Consider the following 20,941-nt stretch of genomic DNA (forward strand, 5'->3'; position numbering starts at 1 on the left):
ACTTTGCATGATCCTTAGGGTAAACCAAAACTGCAGCTCTGTGAACAAGCCTAATTTTAATCTGGTAGTATACTGAACTAGTGGTACCAAATCAAAACCTTTAACTTTAAAATAAAAGAAAAAACATGATTAGACACATTCCTGAAATTCAGGTCCCAAGGCCAAAGATACTAACATTCATGTTACATAATTGGGATATACTGCAACACCATTTCAGGAAGACTGCTAAGCAAGTTTGAAGAACAAAATTATATTTGCTATTTCTGCTGAAGGCAACTTGTATACAACCCTATCAAAATAATTAGGTGAAACATTTTCATTTTTAAACATACCGTAGCTATATGTTTAAAAAGATTTATGGAAGATAAAAGCACATCCATTCATGACATTTTTGTGAATAAACTAACATCTATTTTATTAAATGAAGGCAAAACTTCAGATTATGGTATAGATTTTAAAAATGAAACCCAAACTGTCAACACTATTTCAGAAATTACCTGGCCCTTTTTAGATTATAAAAAGGTTTTTTAAGTAAAGGAAAAATTTTGCTTTTTACTGCTTTTTTCCGACTGGAAAAAGAGCTTTAAAATTCAAGCTGATGAACTGAGCATATCTGGACCTGATTTTTGTATCACTTTTAAGTCAATGTGCATCACTGATGTCAATGTTGTTATTCTTGATTTAAACCACTATGAGGGGAGAATCACGCCCATCCGCATCTAACTGGAGACTTAAACTAAAACAAATAAGATCCCACACCTGAAACTTTGATAAACTCATGAAAGTCAGAGAAAGCATTAGCTGACGGGATGTAGTAGAAATAATTTTTTATTTGATTTGTTTAGCCCTAGCACCCCCATCTCTCAAAGGCCATTCAAAATTTGTCTTTCATACAAATACAAAGAGACTGTTAAGAGAATTTGAAATCAGATCCATTTGAAGTTCCTTCATGATGCTTTTATCATAGTTCTGATCTTGCTTTCAGAAGGGTCAAAGGATTTAACAGGTTCAGGGGCATGAAAAATAAAAACATTTAGTTCTAAATGTACAAGTAAGGCACAATATAAAGCCACATCATAATCTGGCATGAAGGAAAGAAGAACGGACAAGAATCATACATGGTACAGTAGAACAAGCAGTCCATCATATTGATTCAAAAAGTGTGGCACCCAAATTCAGGCTTACAAGATCTTAACAAGAGCAGTTTGACAGCATGCTTTAAAAGAAAACAAAGTCTAGAGAATCCAGTGTATCAGAAAGAAGGAAGAGCTTTTAGTTTTTATTAAATCAAAATGTATAATTGGTTTTGGATGACAGAATTAAAGTGAATATTCACAATGCCTACACTCAAAAATATTCAAGGACTTCATAAAGATCCACATACCATGTATGAATGCTGAAAGCCTTTAGAGAGCTATTCTCTAAAGATCATCCAAAATGCATGCCACAATTTCCAAAAAACAGAACATGTACATTTTTTAACCCTTATAAGATTTGTTTGTGATAAGAGTACACTAAACGTATATATTTTAATGACACTAGAGAGGAAGCAGATTGTTACTGGCATTAAAGTACAACCATTTCTAGACGGTTTAAATGCCACAGAGTCCCCTGGTTAAAATGTAAAGCTGCACAGCTTGCCTATGTCATCTTTATGATAAAGTTAAACCTGCAAAGGTCTTAACTTTACTCTACATTTTACTGCCAGGTTTTATTTAGATCAAGTATCGCTGCAGCATTCTGACCAGCCCAGAGTTAGCAGCAAAATGGCAGGAATCATATAAAAATGCAATTTTTTCTTCTTTTTAAACAAAGTGCTTTTCTAAGGTATACATACTTATATAAATAGGTACAAAATAAAGTGTCAACATTAAAAAGCTCTACTATTTAAAAGCTTTTAACTATTTAACTTAAAATAATACATAGAAAACACTGAAATGCAAGGGTATGGAATCCACTAGATTCAAAGTCTTTTTGAAATGCTAGACCAAAATCATATTCTGGTTTTCAGACAAAATAAAAGCTATAAGCAATGTTAGCTCAGTATTCTTGAGCAGCTAGAAAAGGGCTTTTTTCTGCCTTATTGTCAGTTTAATTTGTCATGTAAGTCCTACCTGATTGTAAAACTGCTGTTTTTTGAAATACTGCCTCATCTGTAAAGTTCTGATATAGCGTTTGCACCTTTCTAGCATCAAGAATGTTTGAACACCAGAAAGGACTAACATTATTTCAAATCTCAGTATAGCCATGACTTTAAATTTACATGACATTGCATCTTACCCATTTATGTTCTATTCTGAAACTATAACCTGTGCTTCTCCTCTTGCCATATAACCCCCATCTCTCTCTCACACACACGCACACACTCACCCACCCTTCAAAAAACCCCAAAACCCTAATAAAAACCCCAGATAGTTCCTGCTCAAGTTTTGTAAGTTCTTTAAACAAATGTTCATTTTTTTTTTACTAGATCCAAGTTTTAAAGGAAAAAATGTGACAATTTAGTAGTGGTATTTTGGCTTCCTCCACCTTTAAGTTTTTCAGAATATCAAAATGTAGAATAAGTTGTGGACATACTACAAGCATGTGGCAGGACTGCCATTTTGTCTTCCACTCTTTAGTTTACTACCTTCAGACCTTCTTACACAAAAGGTTTAGGTATAAAAATAATTCTACCTATTCATAAAAGGTATCACAGTACAAACTTAGACAAACTACACAAAGGAGAGAAATTCTCCAAAGGGACCAGGAAGAAAACCTTCATGAACTTTTTTTTTTTTTTTTTTTTTGCATTTTTCCAGCAGCTACATTTTAAAGTATTTGGTATTTCTATTCTCAGTAGACAGTGTTTTGTCATTATATTTAAATAAAAGAGGAAAAAGGGGTCCATGAAACCAGAGAATGATCTTGCCTTGACATAAAGGACTTTCTCGTCAAGAGATAAAGCTATTCATTTGCATTCTAGAAACTAACAAAGCAGACTCTTATGAGCAGAAGAGCAAATAAGAACTAATGTGTGTTAGTATTTCCCAATCATAGAAACTACTGAATTAAGAATAAATCACATATAAGTTTGAAGAAGCTAGTCTGAAATACCTGTACAAAAATATAAAAGAAAAACTATAAATTTTGTTTTTTTAAGCCTGTGCTGATCCTTTGAAACATCACATGCATAATAATACATCAACTGGAAAAGTGGCAACTAAGGAATTAGATTATTTGTAGCTCTTTTTTTCCTCTTTACATATATACATATTACAATAAAAATAATTTTATTTTGGTTGTCTGGTGGAAGTATCCTACAACAAGCTAAATATATATTTTTTCGATTCTCAAAGTTGAAAACTATTTTTCCAATAGCATACTAAAATCCAAATATATTAAAATTTCCTACAGTAAATGTAGCGAAAAAAAGATGTAAAGACTTCGAGATGGTCATCAACTTATCTACTATTGAAGCGAACTAGAAGAACAGCAAAATAATATTATGTATGAATGCTCCTTCTGTAGATAATTGGACCCAAACAAAAAAATTCACAGTTCAGTAAGATCCCTAACCCTGACCTTTAATAATTTTTTTTTTTTTTTTTTTTTTTTTTTTTTTTACATTCAGTACAGTATCATGTAAGCTGTGCAAAACTTTACTTAGACTGGCAGTTTGCCATATCAGTTGCATTTGTCTTTGGTACAAAAATAAACAATCGCAAATGTGCAAGTATTTGTTTTCTTCCGGCCAAGTACCGAAATTGAATTTTCTAGAGCCATCTTTTATACAATACATAGACTCTGTGGCATATATCTACATTTTCAACATATTCTTATATACATTCAAAAATTTGTAAGAGCTGGAACAAATACATTGAACCCCATAATCTTACCATCTATACATCTTATTTTTTCCTCAGGGTTTTCATTGTAGAAAAACTTTACCAGCTTATATTTATAGCTCTCCCCCCAAAATACAAGGCACAAGAATATACTTTTTTCTGCTCTTACTTTCACAGACATTTAAATAGAATATTTAGCTTGAAAAATTAAAGTCTTATATGGCACACTAGCTCTAATGCAGTGTGCATTATATACAAGTTAATGGGTGCAAAGAAAGCTTACTGGTTTTATTTTTAGAAAGAAAAAAAAGCAGTAATTCTTAAAAAAAAAAAAAAAAAAAACACACCACTAAACCTTGACAGTTTACAAAAGAATGCTTCCTCTTAATTTTTATTTTACTCAGAGCATAAACCTGCCACAATGTTTGGCATTTTGCTAAAATTTTCACTAGCACAAACTGTGTTTTTTCTTCTAAAGCAAATTGTATGATCTGGTTCTAGGTTTAAGAACACCTAATCTCTCTGTATTTGTGCCTGAAACAGCTTTAATACTATATGGTTTATGCTCCAAAAATGCTAATTATGCATTTTACATCATATGGTTTACTTATCCTACCGCATTGTTATTAAAAACTATGGAACCTAATTGTGTTTACAGAATGCTGAACTGACATGCAGACCAGAATGAAATTTACAGTGGAGTACTTAACACAGGTAGCGCTCTGACCAAATGGGAATAGGTGAAATGATGTCTGTTAAACTTTTGACGTTGGTATTCGCAGCCCTACAAGGCCACCAGTGGGGTCTCCTTCTGCAGTTTTCTCTAAAACTTGGTTCACAAATTCTGATGTTTGACCAGCTACAGGTAGTCCTGGAAAGGAAAGAGGGATGTACTTTAAGATCATTTTTTGTGACGGCGCGTTGGGGTTTTTCCATCTCCTGCACCCCCATAATGGCATGGACAGACTCCACCAGCCAGTATAATAGAGGGTGTTTATTGCTTCTCCAGGATACAGCACAGAACAGATGTAATCTGGTTACAGGGCAGGCCTAGGATGCCTCAGCCCTCCTTGAGATGGGGGAGACTGGGCCCCTAAATTCCAGCCCGTTGCCTAAGCTGCTTCCTCCATGATACCAGCCAGAAACCTAACTAACTCACTTTCAGCCCTGGCCCCCAGCCAGGGCTCCACTCCCCTTCTTCCCATTGTTCTGCTCCCTGGGGGAGAACTCGTCAGACAGGTTCAAAGCCCCCCTTGCATAATGACTCATCCCCTGCCCTGCTGGGCCATGCTGCAGGCAGCAGCCAGTGAAGGTCACTCACAACCCACTGCCCAGCATAGCAACCAGCAAGGTACCCCCCACTACGTCACACTTTTATTTCCACATAAGGCCATATTTTATTTAATACAAAACCTCTCAAAATTCCTCCTGTTGGTCAGTAACCAAACAGAATGATTCAAGTTCTGTGATATTTGGGCAAGTGCTTTGTCTCCTACAGAAATATTAGGCTTAAGGGACTCAACACTTGTTACATAGCAGTTTTGGAGTATGTGGTTGATTACGTTTATTCCTTACCAAGAGTATCTTTAATAAGTACATCAAGCTTCTGCTCCATATTAGTTCCTCTGTCATCTTTAGGACTCTGCACTCTATTAACAATTTCTTGTTTGATAGAGTTGATCACAAACAACAAATTATCTACAGAAAAAGACAATATCAGATCACTTGGTAATCTATATTGAGCAGGAACTGAATTTCCCTACGTACTTATGACAATGAGCCTAAAATAAATCACCACAATACAACCAACTAATCATAAGCAAAGCAAGGAATCGGCACTCCCTACAAGTTAAATACCAATATCCTTTTTCAGCATTAAAAAAGCATGCTAGGTATGACTCTAGTGATGTGAAAATACAAAACATGTAACTGCTTGTACTAAGATAGAGGAAAAATTGTGTATGTGAAAGAAAGTTACCATATTCTGTGTTGAGACCCCATAACTTCACTTTGTTGGCTTCATACTGGGCTTTCTTCTTTAGTCTGCAAGCCCTGTAGTGGAGAGAATCAATATGCCTCTAATCACTATAGAATATTCATTATTGCTAACTTCCTCTGTGCTGCCAGAGATTATGGCTTATTATCTGCTTCCACATATTCTTTACAACCAACTGCTCATATTTGGTATCATTCATACACACAAAGAAATGCAAAATAGTGCCAGTAGAATTTCAGATTCCTGTTTCTTAACTCAAATAGCCATCCTTTTATCAGCTAGGCTTACTTCCAATAGGAAGAAAGTACAATCAAGTTTGCCTTTTTCTATGTGAATCAGATACCCTATTTTTTCGTTAGGTTGTTTTTTTGTTAAAGCAATACTAACCTTACAATGCTTGTGAAGAATCAAGCAGCCTCTCTCTAAATAAGAAATTCAAAGAGGTCTCACTTGTACAGCACTTGTCTGGAATAATCTCAATAGGATTAATTTACACAGGTAAAAGCCATTTAAAGTTTACCTGGAAGCTAGTTTGTTCTTTTCTTTTCTGGACCTCGGTCTGGCAGTTAAGGGAAGTTCACTCACTGGTGTCAGGTCACTAATCACCTTATTCAGTTTCCTTAGTTCATTGCCAATCTGTAGAAGTTTTTTGGGGTTAGGAGTCAGGTCTTCCACATCAGTCCTCCGTGACTTCTTTACTGCATATTTTCCTGTTTAAGTACACAGGCAACTGAGTTAAGGTTTGTTAGAATACAGAGAAACACACATCTGAAAAACATTCTGAAACTACCTTGGTAGGAAGCTGTGCTTATTTTTTCATCATTGGAGTCATGGGTGCAACCTATCAGAGCCCTGTGACCATTTGCAATGTAAACTACCACTCAATTTGGTATTACTGACAATCTGTTCAGAACCAGAAGAGCAAAAACTGTTGGTTAGGACTGAGATGCATGAACAGCAGGTGGGTGGGATGCAGCATGTTCCCTGAACTGTGTACAAGTCCTGACAGACAAAACAGCAAAGGTTCCATAACACCTTCCCATTCTAGCTCATTCAGTTCATCTCACTTGTAAGACCAGCACATTCTCAAGAAATAGAGAAGTGGATTGTTTTATTATCTTCATGAAGTGGAGTTAAGGGTTGGAATTACAATAAAGACAGCTTGATCTAAGCACAGTTAACAGAGTAGTCAACTCCTTGTGAATATCTTTAATGAAATTTCTTTATACATACTTGTGTACATAAAACATAAGCAATTCACATATCTCCTGTATTTCTTTTAGAGTCAGCTTGATTTTACTAAGAATAAGAGCATGAAATTCAGAATCTTTATTCCTTAGGAATATCTGTTTGTTGCACATTCACCCTCGAGTTTACTTAAAACAGCAAATGTACTAATTTACTTAAAGATACCGGCAAACACTGCCTCTCCAAGACACTTTCCCGCTGAACTGATAACTAAAATGGCTTGTGCGAAAGCCCTGCTGATGCCTTATGACATGTTAAATTCTGTAACTTTTGGATGCTAACGAAGTGCTCAATTCTACAAGCCTTCAGCATACAGAACTCATTGTGTTGAAGAGTTGTTCTATGTACAAAAGTCTTGAAGGACAGCCCTCCAAGTCATGCCTCTGAAGAAAGTACTGAAGACTTTCTAATAAACATGAACAGAAGTGCAATGAATATACAGATACATATTTGTTAGTGATAAAGATATATTGCTATTTTTTGCAATTTATCAGGTTTTCCACATTTAAACAGACAAACACATTAACTGAATTTAAACATTTCCACTCCAAACAGAACAGCAAGTAACATTACTTTTTATAAACAAGGGGTCTGAAAACTATTAGTGTTAAAAATAACAAAGGAAGTACAGGAGTATGTTAACAATACAACTAAGGAAGTGTATTACATTAACCTCAATGTCACTTCAGAATTATGAACAGATAGGGAATTGACTACCAGCAGAGGGCACAAAACAGAAAAACAAACTATTCTCAAAGCTTGTTTGTCCCTCCTTTACAGCATCCATAATGACCATAGTACAGGAAATTGGCTTGTAAAAAAAAGTCACAGAATGGAAATATGATGTATATTTAGTAGATGGAAAGAATATTACTTTAAGATGCTATGAGGGTGTAACAAGTTCAAAAAGTTTTTAAGTATTTATAGAAAGGAGGATTATTCCAAAACTGACACAACAAGGGTGCAAGAAGTGCGTGAGGAGGAGACAGGCAAGAGAGACCTCTACCTTGTTGACTTGGTTAGTTGTCTTTTGAATGAAAGGGCATCTGTGAGGGGGCGTCTGCCACGCACTGGCCCTTTAAGGGGTTAAAGCCCAGCCCTGGGAGAGGGCTGGAGCTATGGGGCCAGCAGCTATGGTAGGAATTAGCCAATCAGGGCCCATCTGAGGGCAGTATAAATAAAGGCGCCTGGAGGGGTGGAGTCAGACTCACTCTTGCTCTAGCTGGGCAGCAGGAGGGACCTGGCTGCCAGGGAAGCTAGAAGCTTTCTGAGGTAGAGCAGGGCTGGGGAAAGGCAGGCAGAGCTGGGGAAGCTCTGGCCAGACAAGCTCCCAAGCTGCAGAGCCTGAAGCAAGGCCTGAGGGTACTATCCAGAGGGAGAATGCCATGGGTAACACAGAGATGGAGGAAAAATAGGTAGCAGTGGGCGAGGCACCAGCTGAAAGGGGCGCTCCAGATCTAGAAAGCTAATTCCCAGAGGCCGTGTCCAGACTCAGGGGTTTTTTCGGGAAAAGTAGCCTTTTCCCGAAAAAAACTTCCCCTGCGTCCAGACTCAAGCCGCGTTCTTTCGAAATTATTTCGAAAGAACGCGGCTTTTCTTTCGATGGCGGTAAACCTCGTTTCACGAGGAAGAACGCCTTCCTTCGAAAGTTCCTCTTTCGAAGGAAGGCGTTCTTCAATGTAAAGAGGCCGTCTTCGAAAGAGAGCATCCAGACTCGCTGGGTGCTCTCTTCCGAAAAAGCGGATTTTTCTTTTGAAAGATCCGCCTGCAGTCTAGACGCGATCTTTCGAAAGATGCTCTTTCGAAAGATGCTTTCGAAAGAGCATCTTTCAAAAGAAGCCTGCAGTCTAGACATAGCCAGAGTGTCCAGCAGGAGGTGTGCGTGGTGGTGAGGCCTGCTGTGTTCCAGCATCTCAGTACAACATACTGGTCAACTCTACTACAAGCAACACTAGATCAGTATCAAGGGGCAAAGATCAGGCTTGTTACTAAATTTGTGATATTAGCAATATTGCACAGATTTTGGAACATTTTAGTATTTCCACTGAGATACTTTAGGAATTATAATTCTCAATTTAGGCATTTCCCTCTGGAGGGAAAATATACTGAAGGTTATTATTATATATGCAATCTCTCTTCCCTGGATGCACTAGGGATTCCTAACAGTTAACTAAAAGTTATACTGTTTCAGTGATTTCTTCTCATTTACCAAAACAAGAGCTCCCTTACCTATTCTGCCTCTGACATCATGAATCTGAAGGTGATAGCGTCAAAGACACTAACTGGCTACTGCAAAACTACTCTTACCATGATGGAGCCCGTTCTTCTGATACATGTTACTTGGTAAAGTATCTCGACTCCATTCTGATGGCCTCAGCATTCTTTCTTGCTGCGATGGTGTCAGTTGCTCGCTATACTCCCAAAAGTATCTTCGTTTGCCTCTTTTTCGGCAAGATACTGCAGTCATTTCTTTTAAGTCTTCCACTGAATCATTTTCATATCCTAAAGGAATAAATTGCATTGGTCATCTTATAAACTCGAGGCTGAAAATATTCTAATGTGCCTACAAGTACCAAACCAACCATTCAAGAAACTACAAGGGAGAAAACCTTTTAACTGTAATACCCAGTGGACTTGCTCCACACTCTCTAATGAACCAGGCTTTTTGTCTTGCATGCCAGTTTGACATTTGCCATAAGTCCAGCAACAAATGGATAACCATTAATGCAGCCACAATTGTGACAGATCAACGATTGCTGAATTGGAGGTCTCCACTGCAACCAAAGCCTCTCTGCTCTTATACTGCTGCTAAGTCTCTGTTGGGAAGAGGAGAGATGAACCAACAATCTTTCACCCCCATGTAATGTGAAAGCTGCCATCTCTGCAACTGCTGTAGTGTTGGATGGCCTTCTTGTATCTCCCTCATCCTCACTCTCTCCCCCCCCCCCCATTCTCAGCAAAACATTCCAGTTCTCCCTTGTTTCTTACATGAATCTATCCAACAATATATCATTTTAAACAAAAAACATCCTAAAGGGTCAGTTGGACAAAAATCAAGATCCTATCCCATCAAAATCAGTCCACAAAAAACTGTCTCATCTGCACTGTCAAAAGCCTGGGAGAAACACAATCACTCTTGTAGCATGCCCAGAAGGTCATGATAGTCTGACAAAACTGGCTAATAGGAGGAGAAGGAGGAAGAAAAAAAAAGTTGCAGTATAGGAGGCCCTCTGCTGAGCACCACCTGTCACCAGTCCCAAATCCCATTTTAACTGCTTGAGGGTAGATCCATTCAGTTTGATTTATTGTCTGTACCTCTAATAACAGAAGAGACAAATAGTCCAATTACAAAGATAAGACACTTGGGAGTTGAATTACAATACCGTTTGTATGACATTTAAAAAATAATTTTTGTACTTCAGTTTTTATTCCTATACCAGGTTACAGACCAGACTTTTTCACTTTGCAACCTTATAGAACCCAGCACTGGATTATTTTATGAGTTGTATTTTATTCCTTTCACACCAGATTTAAATAACACAATTTTTGAAAAGTAAAATATTGAACATTACTTCAAAAAATTGAGCAGACGAAAATGGATAACTGGAAACACAACATGGAATAATGTGATGTAATAAGTAAACCTGATAGTGGTTTTATTGCACAGATAGTGGGAGAGAAAACTGAAGTGAGATTCTTTGAAAGTCGCAAGTGTTGGGATTATATTTGTTAATTAATGCTTATTAATAGGATGATGTGAACTAAATCATTCCCCCCCCGAACCCCCGCACAACAGCTGTTGCCATAACAAATGTAGGAACATAGATTTCATGCCTGTGTTGGTAAACTCATGATGATTTGGCAAGTTTCTTCCTTTCTAAAGCCAACTATATAATGGCGTACAGCGTATCACAGCACAGGGAAAGCATTGCTTTCAAAACCCTATTGCCTCAAAAGGAGAGGTTACTCACCTTGTGCAGTAACTGAAGTGCTTCATCTGCTCCACTTTAAGTGTACATGCATCCCATATATCTCTGGTTGGAGACTTTTGGTAACCATGTCTGTTTGACATGGGAGCCCCCAACACCACAGGGAGGAGGTTCCATTGCCCTAGCCTCCCTGGCCCTGGAGCACCAGGGACAGAGGATGGTGCACAGCCCCAAAGGACTGGGAAGGGTAGGCACTCAGGGGCAGCAGCACTCCACCCTCAGTAGGCATTCTGGGAGCAGAGTGTGGGCAGGGCCATTCCTAGCAGCCATTCCAATGCTTTCCCTCACCTAGTATACCCACCGCCCCTGCTGTTTGACCCATGCATGCATCCTAAGCATCCTTCAGCCACAAATTGAAGATATTTAGGATTGCATAGACAAACCATTCTCAATTATTTCTTCACCACAAAGTCCCACCTAGGAAACTCTGAAGCCAAGGAAAAGGAGGGTGTGGAGTAAGTTTGTTTCTATGTGTATTGAGGCATGTGCATACCAGTAGAAACATAAATGTATTTGTGGGCTTTCTACTAATCAGCTGGGCGGCATTTGAATCTCTCCTTACTGGGAACACTGGTCCCAGGGCACCTTGGTGGCTTACCGAGGGGGCCTAGAGCAGGACAGCAGCAAAAGTCTGCCCCCGCACCTATACTAACCACAGCAGTGAGAGCCAGAGTGACTCAGCAGCCTGCGCTGCTCCACTCTACCACCTTCTCCTGACCCACTACACTCAGCTTCACTGCAGTAGCAGGAAGCAGAGCACCCTGGTGCCACGGTACTCCGCTCCCTGCCAATGCGGAGAAGTGGAGCACAGTGGGCTGGAAGAGGGCAACAGGGCCCCACAGTAATTTCCCAACTTACAGTGCTTGTGGGAGGCGCTTCGGCAAAGGGGCAGGAATGAGCAGGGCAGAGCTTGAAGGAAGAGGTGGAGCAGGGTAAAGGGCAGGGTCAGGCCCCAGCCCCAATCCTATCTCCCCTAGGGACTGGTGTTCCCTCTAAGGTGTGAGCCTGTGCAGCCATGCACTAAAAATGTTAGGTCTGCCCATGTCATTTTAAGAGCTGCACAGCAGCGTTCACTGCTCACCTTCCTGCTGGAATGGAAGATGAGCGGTGGCGACAGCAGGAGACCTAGTGGGTCCCTGGTGGCAGGCCAGCTGCCCTTTTGCTCTGCCTGGAGCTAGGGTGCATGAGGTGAGGTTGTTCTGGTGACGCTGCCCCAGCTGGAATGGGCCTCGTGTGGCTGCCACTTTATTTCAAACTGGAGCGGGGCTGACTATGGTGCTATTTTTAGTACTGAAGTCCTGCAGGGACCGGCACTGTGGTACTAAAAATAGCACCAGGGACAGCCTCTGCTCCAGTCCCAGCATGCGGACCTGCCCTGGGAGCAGCTGGGGCTGAGGGAGCTTCTGGGGCCCAGACCGCTACTCAGGCATATAGGAAAAGTAGTGTTTAATAGAAGGTAGAAGGGATTGCTTGTCAGAAAAAAAATTAATGTAATGCCACTAACTGAAATTCCAGAAATTAAAAAAAAAAATTCAACATTACATATTATTAAACTTGGGAGATTTATTAATACAGCACAGTGGACCAGGAGTTACAGTACTGCAATCCAGTCATACCTCACAAAAGCATAACAGAAGCCACTCCAAGCTTCTGAAAAAAGAGTAAGCTGAGAGGATTCCCTACAGAAGCAACAAAGAGAGACAGCTTAGATGTTAATAAAGACTCGTAATGCACATGTAGAAGTAATATAGAGCACCCTGAATATCCAGTACATTGTTTTATACAAGATCTACTCATGGCTTCTACTTACAATCATGCTTGACTGAGCTTGCTAGCTGAAGTGGAATTTAACTGACTTTTGAGAGTTTCCTCCCCAAAGTTACATATTGTCAATTGTCTGTATAATCCATGACACTCTATTCTAGGTTAGAAAGCTGTGTAAAACGTAATGCACACTGTAGTAATACTAAGCCCATTAGCTATAAGCCTCTGCTTGTATTTTATCTTTAAAGTTATTACATTGTCATCTTACAGATAAGGTTTAGTGTCATGCCCCCCATGCTTTATGAAAATTGGCTTATGAATATAAATATGCATAACTCCAAGACACTTTAGAAAAAAATGCATCATAGAACATATCATTGTTAAAGTTATGATCTGCCAATGGGTATATTCTATTTCTGTGCACATATCACTCATATGTGAAGCTAGAAATATGAAGTGTGGATCTGTTTATAATTCTAAATGTGCATATGTGAGCCATTACTGATAACCCAGAAACATAATGGCTCTCTACTCAAGGTAATAATCTGTAAATGGTTCATTTTTCCTGCAAGCCAAACTGTTTTTTTCTAGAAAGACATGTGATCAAGCTACTTATAGCTGGGATCCATCTTGAATCTGGTATTTTTCCATGGGGATGGGGAAATAAAACAAAGGGTTCCAGCCCTGGGGAAAAGTCTATTTAAGGAATGGAAAACAATCTTTTGTCTTCAGCTGGCTTTTGAAATTGCCTCTCCCCTGTAAGAGGATATACATGAAGAAACCTGAAAACAAAGAACTCTGAAAAGCTGTAGACCCAGACCAGAGAGAAAGAACAAGTTTGTTTTGAAAGATTTTATCTGAATCAATGGACAAGTGGTGAGGAACATACTTTGAAATAATTGCTTTTAGTGTATTAGACTTAATTGGCATGTTTTATTTTGTTTTGGCTTAATAACTTACTTTGATTTGTCTGTTTTCACTGGCAATTACTAAAATCCTACTTTTTATACTTAATACAAACATTTTTGTTTATTATCAGGTCCAGTGTAAATAATTTACCTGGGTGGAGCAACCACTGTGCCTCTCTCTTTTACTTGGTAAAGGGGGAGCTGTTCCCCCAACTCTGTGCCTTGGCTGGGGGAGACCAGAGATTCTGGTCCAACCGAAAACAAGTATGTGAGCTCAGCTGGCATGACCAGAATACCAGGTGACAGTTCCAAGGGGACCCTTGTGATCAAACTTATCAGTTAGTTCTTTGTTTTTTACTTGCAGAGGAGAAGAGAAGAGTTCTGCCTCCATGGTCCTATTTAATGTTCTGTCAACAGGGGGCAATTCAGGACAAATATAGGATTGATGTGTGTATTATGAACAACTGTCCAGTAGGCTCTAGAGAGGCTATCAATGGATTTCACATGGGCTATCCAGGCAACCGTTAAGGGATAAAAATTCTGTAGATAAGCCTAATGAAATGACCTATTGCATGCCTGTAAGACTCTGTGAATCCCACTATCAATTGATTGACTCAATACATCTCAGCTCAGGAAAGGGATAGATAGATACATGCAATAGTATTTAGTAAACTACGAGTCTATATTATTCTACATTCTCTCCTTGGTTTTACTAGTGACTGTGACCTTGACCTTCTTTGTGAAGTGGGCAGAATACTTACAAACATGAAGCCTCATAACACTCCATTTTGTATTTGAAATCCTTGGATGAAAGCACTATGCAAAGGTAAAATGTTACTATCTATATCTATAAATTATTCCAAAGCATATTTCCCCCAATAACTGCTATGCAGATACAGAGTTTCCAGCTTCTAATATACAACAACATTTAACAAACCTGGTTCAGAGAAAGTATCACTGATGTCATCATCTTTGTCTTCCTCATAATCTTCTTCCTCATCGTCATTTTCAGACAGTTCGTGTTCACTGCCAAACCCCTCATCATGGTCCTCATCTTCAATATCTTCTTCATCCTCCTCTTCCTCTTCAGGATCTCCTTTGGTTGGCTGCTCACCCAAGCTGTCTGTGACAAAAAGAGAATAATTGTGCTCTTCTTTCTTCTGTGAAGGATCTGAGACAGATGTGCTGGCAGAAAGGCTGTTCTCTCCCACAACTAGCCCAGGAGTTTCCTGGGGTGGGCTGATGAGCAGCTCTTGAGTCTCTTTAAAAGGCAAAATAGGAGTACAATGACTCTGAAGGGAATCTATCCCTTTCCTCTCTTGTCTCTTTGCTACAGCTCCACAATAGCAGGTGTTCTCCTTTGCTGCATCTGCATGTGCCTGACTCAACACTGGTTTGCTTTGTGGTAATGGACTGATCTTTACCTTTGCCTTTTTAACATAGTCTTTACATTCAACATGACTGTTCACCTTCTCATTATTATACACATTGGTCTTCATGATTTGTGTGCTTGAAGTGGGCTTGCTTGCCTTTTGAACATAGTCCGACAAAGGAGCCTCAGCCTGAATGTTCTTTGAGGAACACACCGGGGCTGCTGCTCTATTTGTAATTTTTTTCCCAGGTAACAGAGAAGTTAAAGGGTTTTGTTTTACACTGAAGAGTGAATCAGAGTAATAAAGTGAATCTGACACAGGTTGAGAGTCCTCACTGTTAAGCTGGGCCAGAGTTGGAGTTTTACTTATCACCTCCTCATCTTGGTATGGACTTGAGAAATCATCAAGACCCAGGTAATCCACTTCTTTTGTTCCCCAGATGTCACAGCTGGTTAGTTTGGTGTACTTAGTTAAGTCTTCACAGTATGTGTCCCACTGCTCCCAGTTTGAAGTGAAAGCAGCTTCATTATCCAGGACGTCTGTAAAAGACTCTAGATTTTCAATATCTTTGCAGTCCTCCATAGAAAGGAAGTTGTCTCTGGAGCTCTGCTGATAGTCCATTTCTCTGTCCTGTGCATAGTACAAGTAGTTAATAAGGCACATTTTAGAAAAATACTACCCTTTCTTTCCCCGGGCTACAAAAACCAAACAACTTCCCCCTCCTCCACCAAACACTCAGTGCTGCTGAAGTTTGCCAGACATAGCACTAGCGCAACAGTTACTTAAGAATGTTTTTTAGGACAGTGGTTTTCAAAGTGTGGTCTGTGTACCCACAAGTGCTCTGCAACTGTCTTGAAGGTGGGTCGCAGGCTCAGGCTCACGCCCTCACCTCAGCGGGGAGCCTGTGCTAGAGCTCCAGCCCTGGGTCCCCCACCCTCAAATTTGGAATGCTAGCACTGGCTTCCTATTGCAGGGGAAGGCCCAAGCCTCATAGGTCAGATCCGGCTTGTGGGGGAAGGAAGCGGCTCTGTGCACTACAGTCCCCCTCTCCTCCCATCTGGGGGAACAGCAATGCAGGAAGCCACTCACCTGAAGGCTTTCCCTGCTGCTCCCATTGGCCAGAATCATGACCAATGGGAGTAGCAGGGGGGCAGTGCCTTGGAGCCACGGGGTGCGTGGACACAGGTAAACACCCCCATCCCTCATGTCCAGTCCCTGCACACCTAGCCCACTCCTACACACTACCTCCCACCACCACCCAAGCCTACTTCTGGCCAGGTCAACCTCCTGGCCAGATCCTCACCTTACAGCCCAGCCTCCTGGCCAGACCGCACACCCCCATCTACACCCATTTTGTCATCATGGATGGTTGGCTGGTGTTCTACGGAAAGGTCTACGTTGAGTAGGGTGGGCTGTGGGCCAAAGAGTTTGAGAACCACTGTTTTATGGAAAAGAGGTGAGCATGCTTTTTCATAAATCCCTTTTCTGGGATTGCCAACAAGAGTACCAGCCAATTGTGTTATGGGTTTTTGTATTTTGTGCACACCTGACCATTGGGAACTGGACTAAGACCAACAATTCATTTCACATATAAAAGAGCCATCAGAGTGGAAACTACTTTTAGGCTTCGGTGGTGGTGGGAGGTAGCGTGTAGGAGTAGGCTAGGTGTTGAGACACATTTATACAAGCGATCAAGAAAAGAAGGGCTCTATGTACCATTACAAATGCTCTATGTACATCCAAATCCTGAAAAACCTTGTTCTGGCCAAACAATAAATATGAGCAATCTACTGTCCTAATTCATGGGTCTCCAACACTGGAAAAAATAGTAATTTAACATAAACAAGTTTATATTTTGTTCCGTTCATGTGTAACATCCTCAATGAGGGGGAATGTAATGTTTTTTCTAGGCAAGATTATACTGTTTGAGACTGCAGATAACATTCCCCAGTAGAGATTTACCTCTCTGCTCCATCTGAGGCTACTGAACATAAGGCATACCAGAGCCTCTTCTGATGGCTCTCTTAACCTCCTGTAAGTTAAAATCCTAAGTGATGGCCTGGTGGTTGGGGACTAAGCCAATAATAAGCAGAAGTGAAAAGTCAGACAGCTGACTTTCACTGAATAGCTCCTTATAGACCAGCCCCTCATTTACAGGAAAAAAGGAAGGTGCAACCCACCAAAGGTACCTTACCAGTTCATACATGAAGTCCGGATCTGAACTATTCGCCAAGAGATCTGTGCTCATCAATGTCTGTTCTGAAAACGTATGGCTCCGAAAGGCATCCCCAAAAGGAGGGTCCATTCCACTCACGCTAGGCTACAACAAAATTGTTTTACTTCATTAAGAAAGCCACAAACACTATATAAATACAGATGTAATATCAGATGCATACCCTTACACTCCTTTACTTCAATGGAATAAAGAGATCACTTAGTAATTTTTTAAATAAAAAAAGTTACAAATAAGATTTTCCCAGCGCTTGTCATTTAGCTCTAATAGGCTTTGAACTTGTTCTAGACTTACATCTGAAAGACTTTTAGGTAAATGAATTAGCAAACAGCCAGTTAAATATATACAATTCTTTCCCCCCCCCCCCCCACAAGACACTAAAATTTGTTTTTACCATGTAGCTACTAGACAGTTGCTCATTTATTCCTTTTTGCTGTTGATTTGAAATTCTCAGTAGTTTGGGGATCTTAGTAATATTTTAGCACTTGTAGAAGTGTTGATTCTGCTGACTCTAGTTAATACTCTTGTCAATGGGCACTATTGAAGTTTTTCATCCACTGCTTCACTGGTGGGTCTCAATCTTGCCTTCCCTCACTCATTATTTCAATCCAGGAATCTTTTAAAAATACATCTAAATTATTTCACTCCTGAGTAGAGATTGATGATTTTACCAAATTTGTGCAATTCATTTGTAAATGTGCATCTTTTCTGGGGGAATAGGTGGAACTTTGTGTAGAAACATTTTGAAATTAGGTTATGATTACTAACTAGAGAAACAGAAAGTGGCTAAGGGCTTTTTGTCCTAGTTCCTTATTTTTCACTCCCAGTTTACTGTTTCCTCCCTGTCATCACACTCATTAGTCTTGAAGGGTTGGGGAGGAAACAGCATTTCATTAGTGAAAGTCAATCTCACCTAAAGTTGGCTTGTATGTGAATCACTGCAGTAATAAAAAGCTGATCCAGACACCTACCCTACCCTCAGCAGAAATACAACTTTGCTGAATCCTGTTTTATGACAGAGACCTCATGACCAACCACAGCACTGTTCGGCCCTTACAAGGGTCCCAGCATTTCTATGCTAATTTTTGCAGCAAGGATAAGTATGTACTACAGCAGGATAATATTCAAGAGAAGGTCACAGTGAGATACAAGTCAGAGAGCTTGATCAATTATATCACATATGTGCACACGAGCATTGGGCAGGATAATACTCTGTCAACTTCAACAGCTAGTTTAAAAATAAAGAATCTGAAACAATGTAATGAAGCAATGACAGTTAGGTTGCAAATGTTGTGAGCCTGATTTTTGCTCTTCCTCTAAAATCCACAAAAAGATCACACTGGACTCAGACTGGTAAAAGTCAAAATTTCTTCTATAAAATTTGAAATGAACTGGGCAAGAGACTTCTTAATTATGACACTAACAAATCAGAATTTGGTGGTGTTTCCCTAAAAATCCAATAGGTGACAATCTTGCCAGAAAACGGTAAGTGTGTTTTATTATCTATGAAGGTGGTTTGTATGTTCACATACAAGAAAAATAAAAGTGATTCTTTAGAAAAAGTACCTAGGGTATGGGTGAAGGAGCCAAGACTTAGCAACTCTAAAAGCAGTCAAACTGGAGGAGAAGACTTGAGCTTTAGTTTTGTTTGTTCATTGAGGTTTACTTTATTATTAATCAAAATACAACCCCAGAAGGGGGACAATTTTGACTTTACGCAGCCTCTTGGCTTTAACTCAAGCAGATTGGGAAAAGTATCTCATTTGTTATAATTTATACTCCTCTTCTCAAGGTTCCCTTGTTAGATGAAAATAACCTTGTAAATTAACTTTACTTTTAAAAATGAAGTAAAGTGTATATGTTCAGGGAAGTAAACTATAAACAAACACTAAGCTTACTTGAGGCATTTCCAAGTCCAGATCCCCCAAATCCAATTCCAAACTTCTTGTTTTCTTCACTTTTGTATTTCTTTCCAGCTTTACTTTAATGTCAGTGGGTAGCATATAATACATGCAATGAAAGGGATAGAAGATTTCCTTGAAATAACTTCAGTTCACACACTGAGCTCTTCTCTCTTTGTAGACTTCTGTGTAAAATGAATAGACCAAACTCCAAAAGTTAATGTTTATTACAGTACAAGTTAAAGTACCACAAAAAGGAGAAAATACACCTTTTATCCAAGAAAAAAAAAGTAGCATCTCAACATGACAATTTCTGAGGAAGCAAAAAAAACCCCAAAGTCTTCCACACAACTGTATAGACCTCATGCTTGAACATACTGCAAGAATTAAATTCTCCTCCCCCATCTTAGTTTAAATTAAAAAAAAGCTAGAAAATCATAGAACTAACAAGACTTGTGAAAACTTCACAGCTGGTTTAGACTACTTTCCGTTACCTTTCCCCCTCACCATGTTTGTATGCCCTCTATCAAGATTGCTCTTCAAGGTAGATATGGCTCAAAAGTACCCAGCACACTTTTAGACCATACAAGAAACAGTCTTCACATATTTAATATCACAAAGTCAATAAATTCTAGAATGAGACACATGTAATCATTAGTCAGTCATCATCTTTTCTGAAGTAGATACTGAGGGCATACCTGTTTTAGTGTTTCCCCATCCTTTTCTTACAAGTTCAGCCCATCCACACCCAGCTATGATTGAATCAGTTTCTCATGCAAAAACATCTAATGGCAAAAGTCAAGTGCAGCAGGCACACTCACTATTAAGCAAAAAAAAACAAAACAAAACAACAAACAAAAAAAAAAGAGAACTTCTCTATTGGAACTTAAAATTTGACTGATTTTGTTACTCTTCCACTGACTTCTGCCTGGCTCTGGGTTGAATTCCTTGACTCAGTATCTTCTGTAGTCCCTTGGATAGTTCAAATGCATGTCTAAATAAGAGTTCATTCCCATCTCATTTTCCCTTTCTGAGGGATTTATATTTGTAACAGCATGAAGCAGCAAAGGTATGAAAAAACAAAGTATTTGGTTCTACAGGACAAAATCTAAGAAAATAAATAATGGTGAGGGCAGGAGAAACCGATTTATATATTAGAACTAAATAGCCATATTCATTCCTGGTGTAATTCCACAGTTAATCTTCTTGACTACTTGCATCTCTCCTTCCCCTTCCCCTCCCCAATCAGAGCAGCTTATGTCCACGGGAAGCTCCCCCACCCAACATAGACAGGGGCTGCTGATGCTGCCGCCGGACCAGCCTCTGTCTGTGGCAGGCCAGGCTCACTGGGGACAGAGATTGCTTCACAACAGTCTCCCTCCCCACCCTCAGCAGCCTCTGTTTGTGGGGAGTTGGGACCTCTCGCAGACAGGGGATGCTGCCTCTATATCAGAAGCAGCAGTGCAAGGTGGCAGGGGGCTCCCTGAGAGTAAACTGGCTGCTGACCCTGTTCTTGGGGACTATAGAATAATCAAGTAATGGATAAGATTTCATGTGGTTACTCGACTATTCAATTACACAATATCTAACATCCCTAATACTAGAACTATTTCCATTTCTTTGAATGTATTTTTTTTTTAATTTTGCAAACAGTTCCATTCTAAATAAGTGAAGCCATTTGCTCTGATTATATACGTTTATT

At 39.6% G+C, this 20,941-nt stretch overlaps 1 protein-coding gene across 2 annotated transcripts in view; it reads right to left on the minus strand.

Moving 5' to 3' along the window:
• Positions 1-812: 812 nt before the first annotated feature.
• The window catches only part of CREBRF (CREB3 regulatory factor), a 36,302-nt gene continuing 16,173 nt past the window's right edge, over positions 813-20,941 (minus strand). The window contains exons 2-9 of one of the 2 annotated variants that reach the window (XM_006138136.5): positions 19,237-19,424; positions 17,300-17,425; positions 14,670-15,735; positions 9,379-9,573; positions 6,344-6,533; positions 5,806-5,879; positions 5,403-5,525; positions 813-4,698 (exon numbers count right to left, since the gene is read on the minus strand). In XM_006138136.5, the coding sequence (XP_006138198.1) occupies positions 4,583-4,698; positions 5,403-5,525; positions 5,806-5,879; positions 6,344-6,533; positions 9,379-9,573; positions 14,670-15,735; positions 17,300-17,425; positions 19,237-19,350 (2,004 nt within the window). In that variant the 5' untranslated portion in view covers positions 19,351-19,424 and the 3' untranslated portion in view covers positions 813-4,582. Of the gene's footprint in view, positions 4,699-5,402; positions 5,526-5,805; positions 5,880-6,210; positions 6,246-6,343; positions 6,534-9,378; positions 9,574-14,669; positions 15,736-17,299; positions 17,426-19,236; positions 19,425-20,941 lie in introns of those variants that run through there. The other variant, XM_075900265.2, reaches the window with a different exon arrangement.

The sequence above is a fragment of the Pelodiscus sinensis genome, chromosome 16 (genome assembly GCF_052426305.1).
Source record: "Pelodiscus sinensis isolate ZL-2025 chromosome 16, ASM5242630v1, whole genome shotgun sequence".
In the NCBI taxonomy this organism is placed as follows: Eukaryota; Metazoa; Chordata; order Testudines; family Trionychidae; genus Pelodiscus; species Pelodiscus sinensis.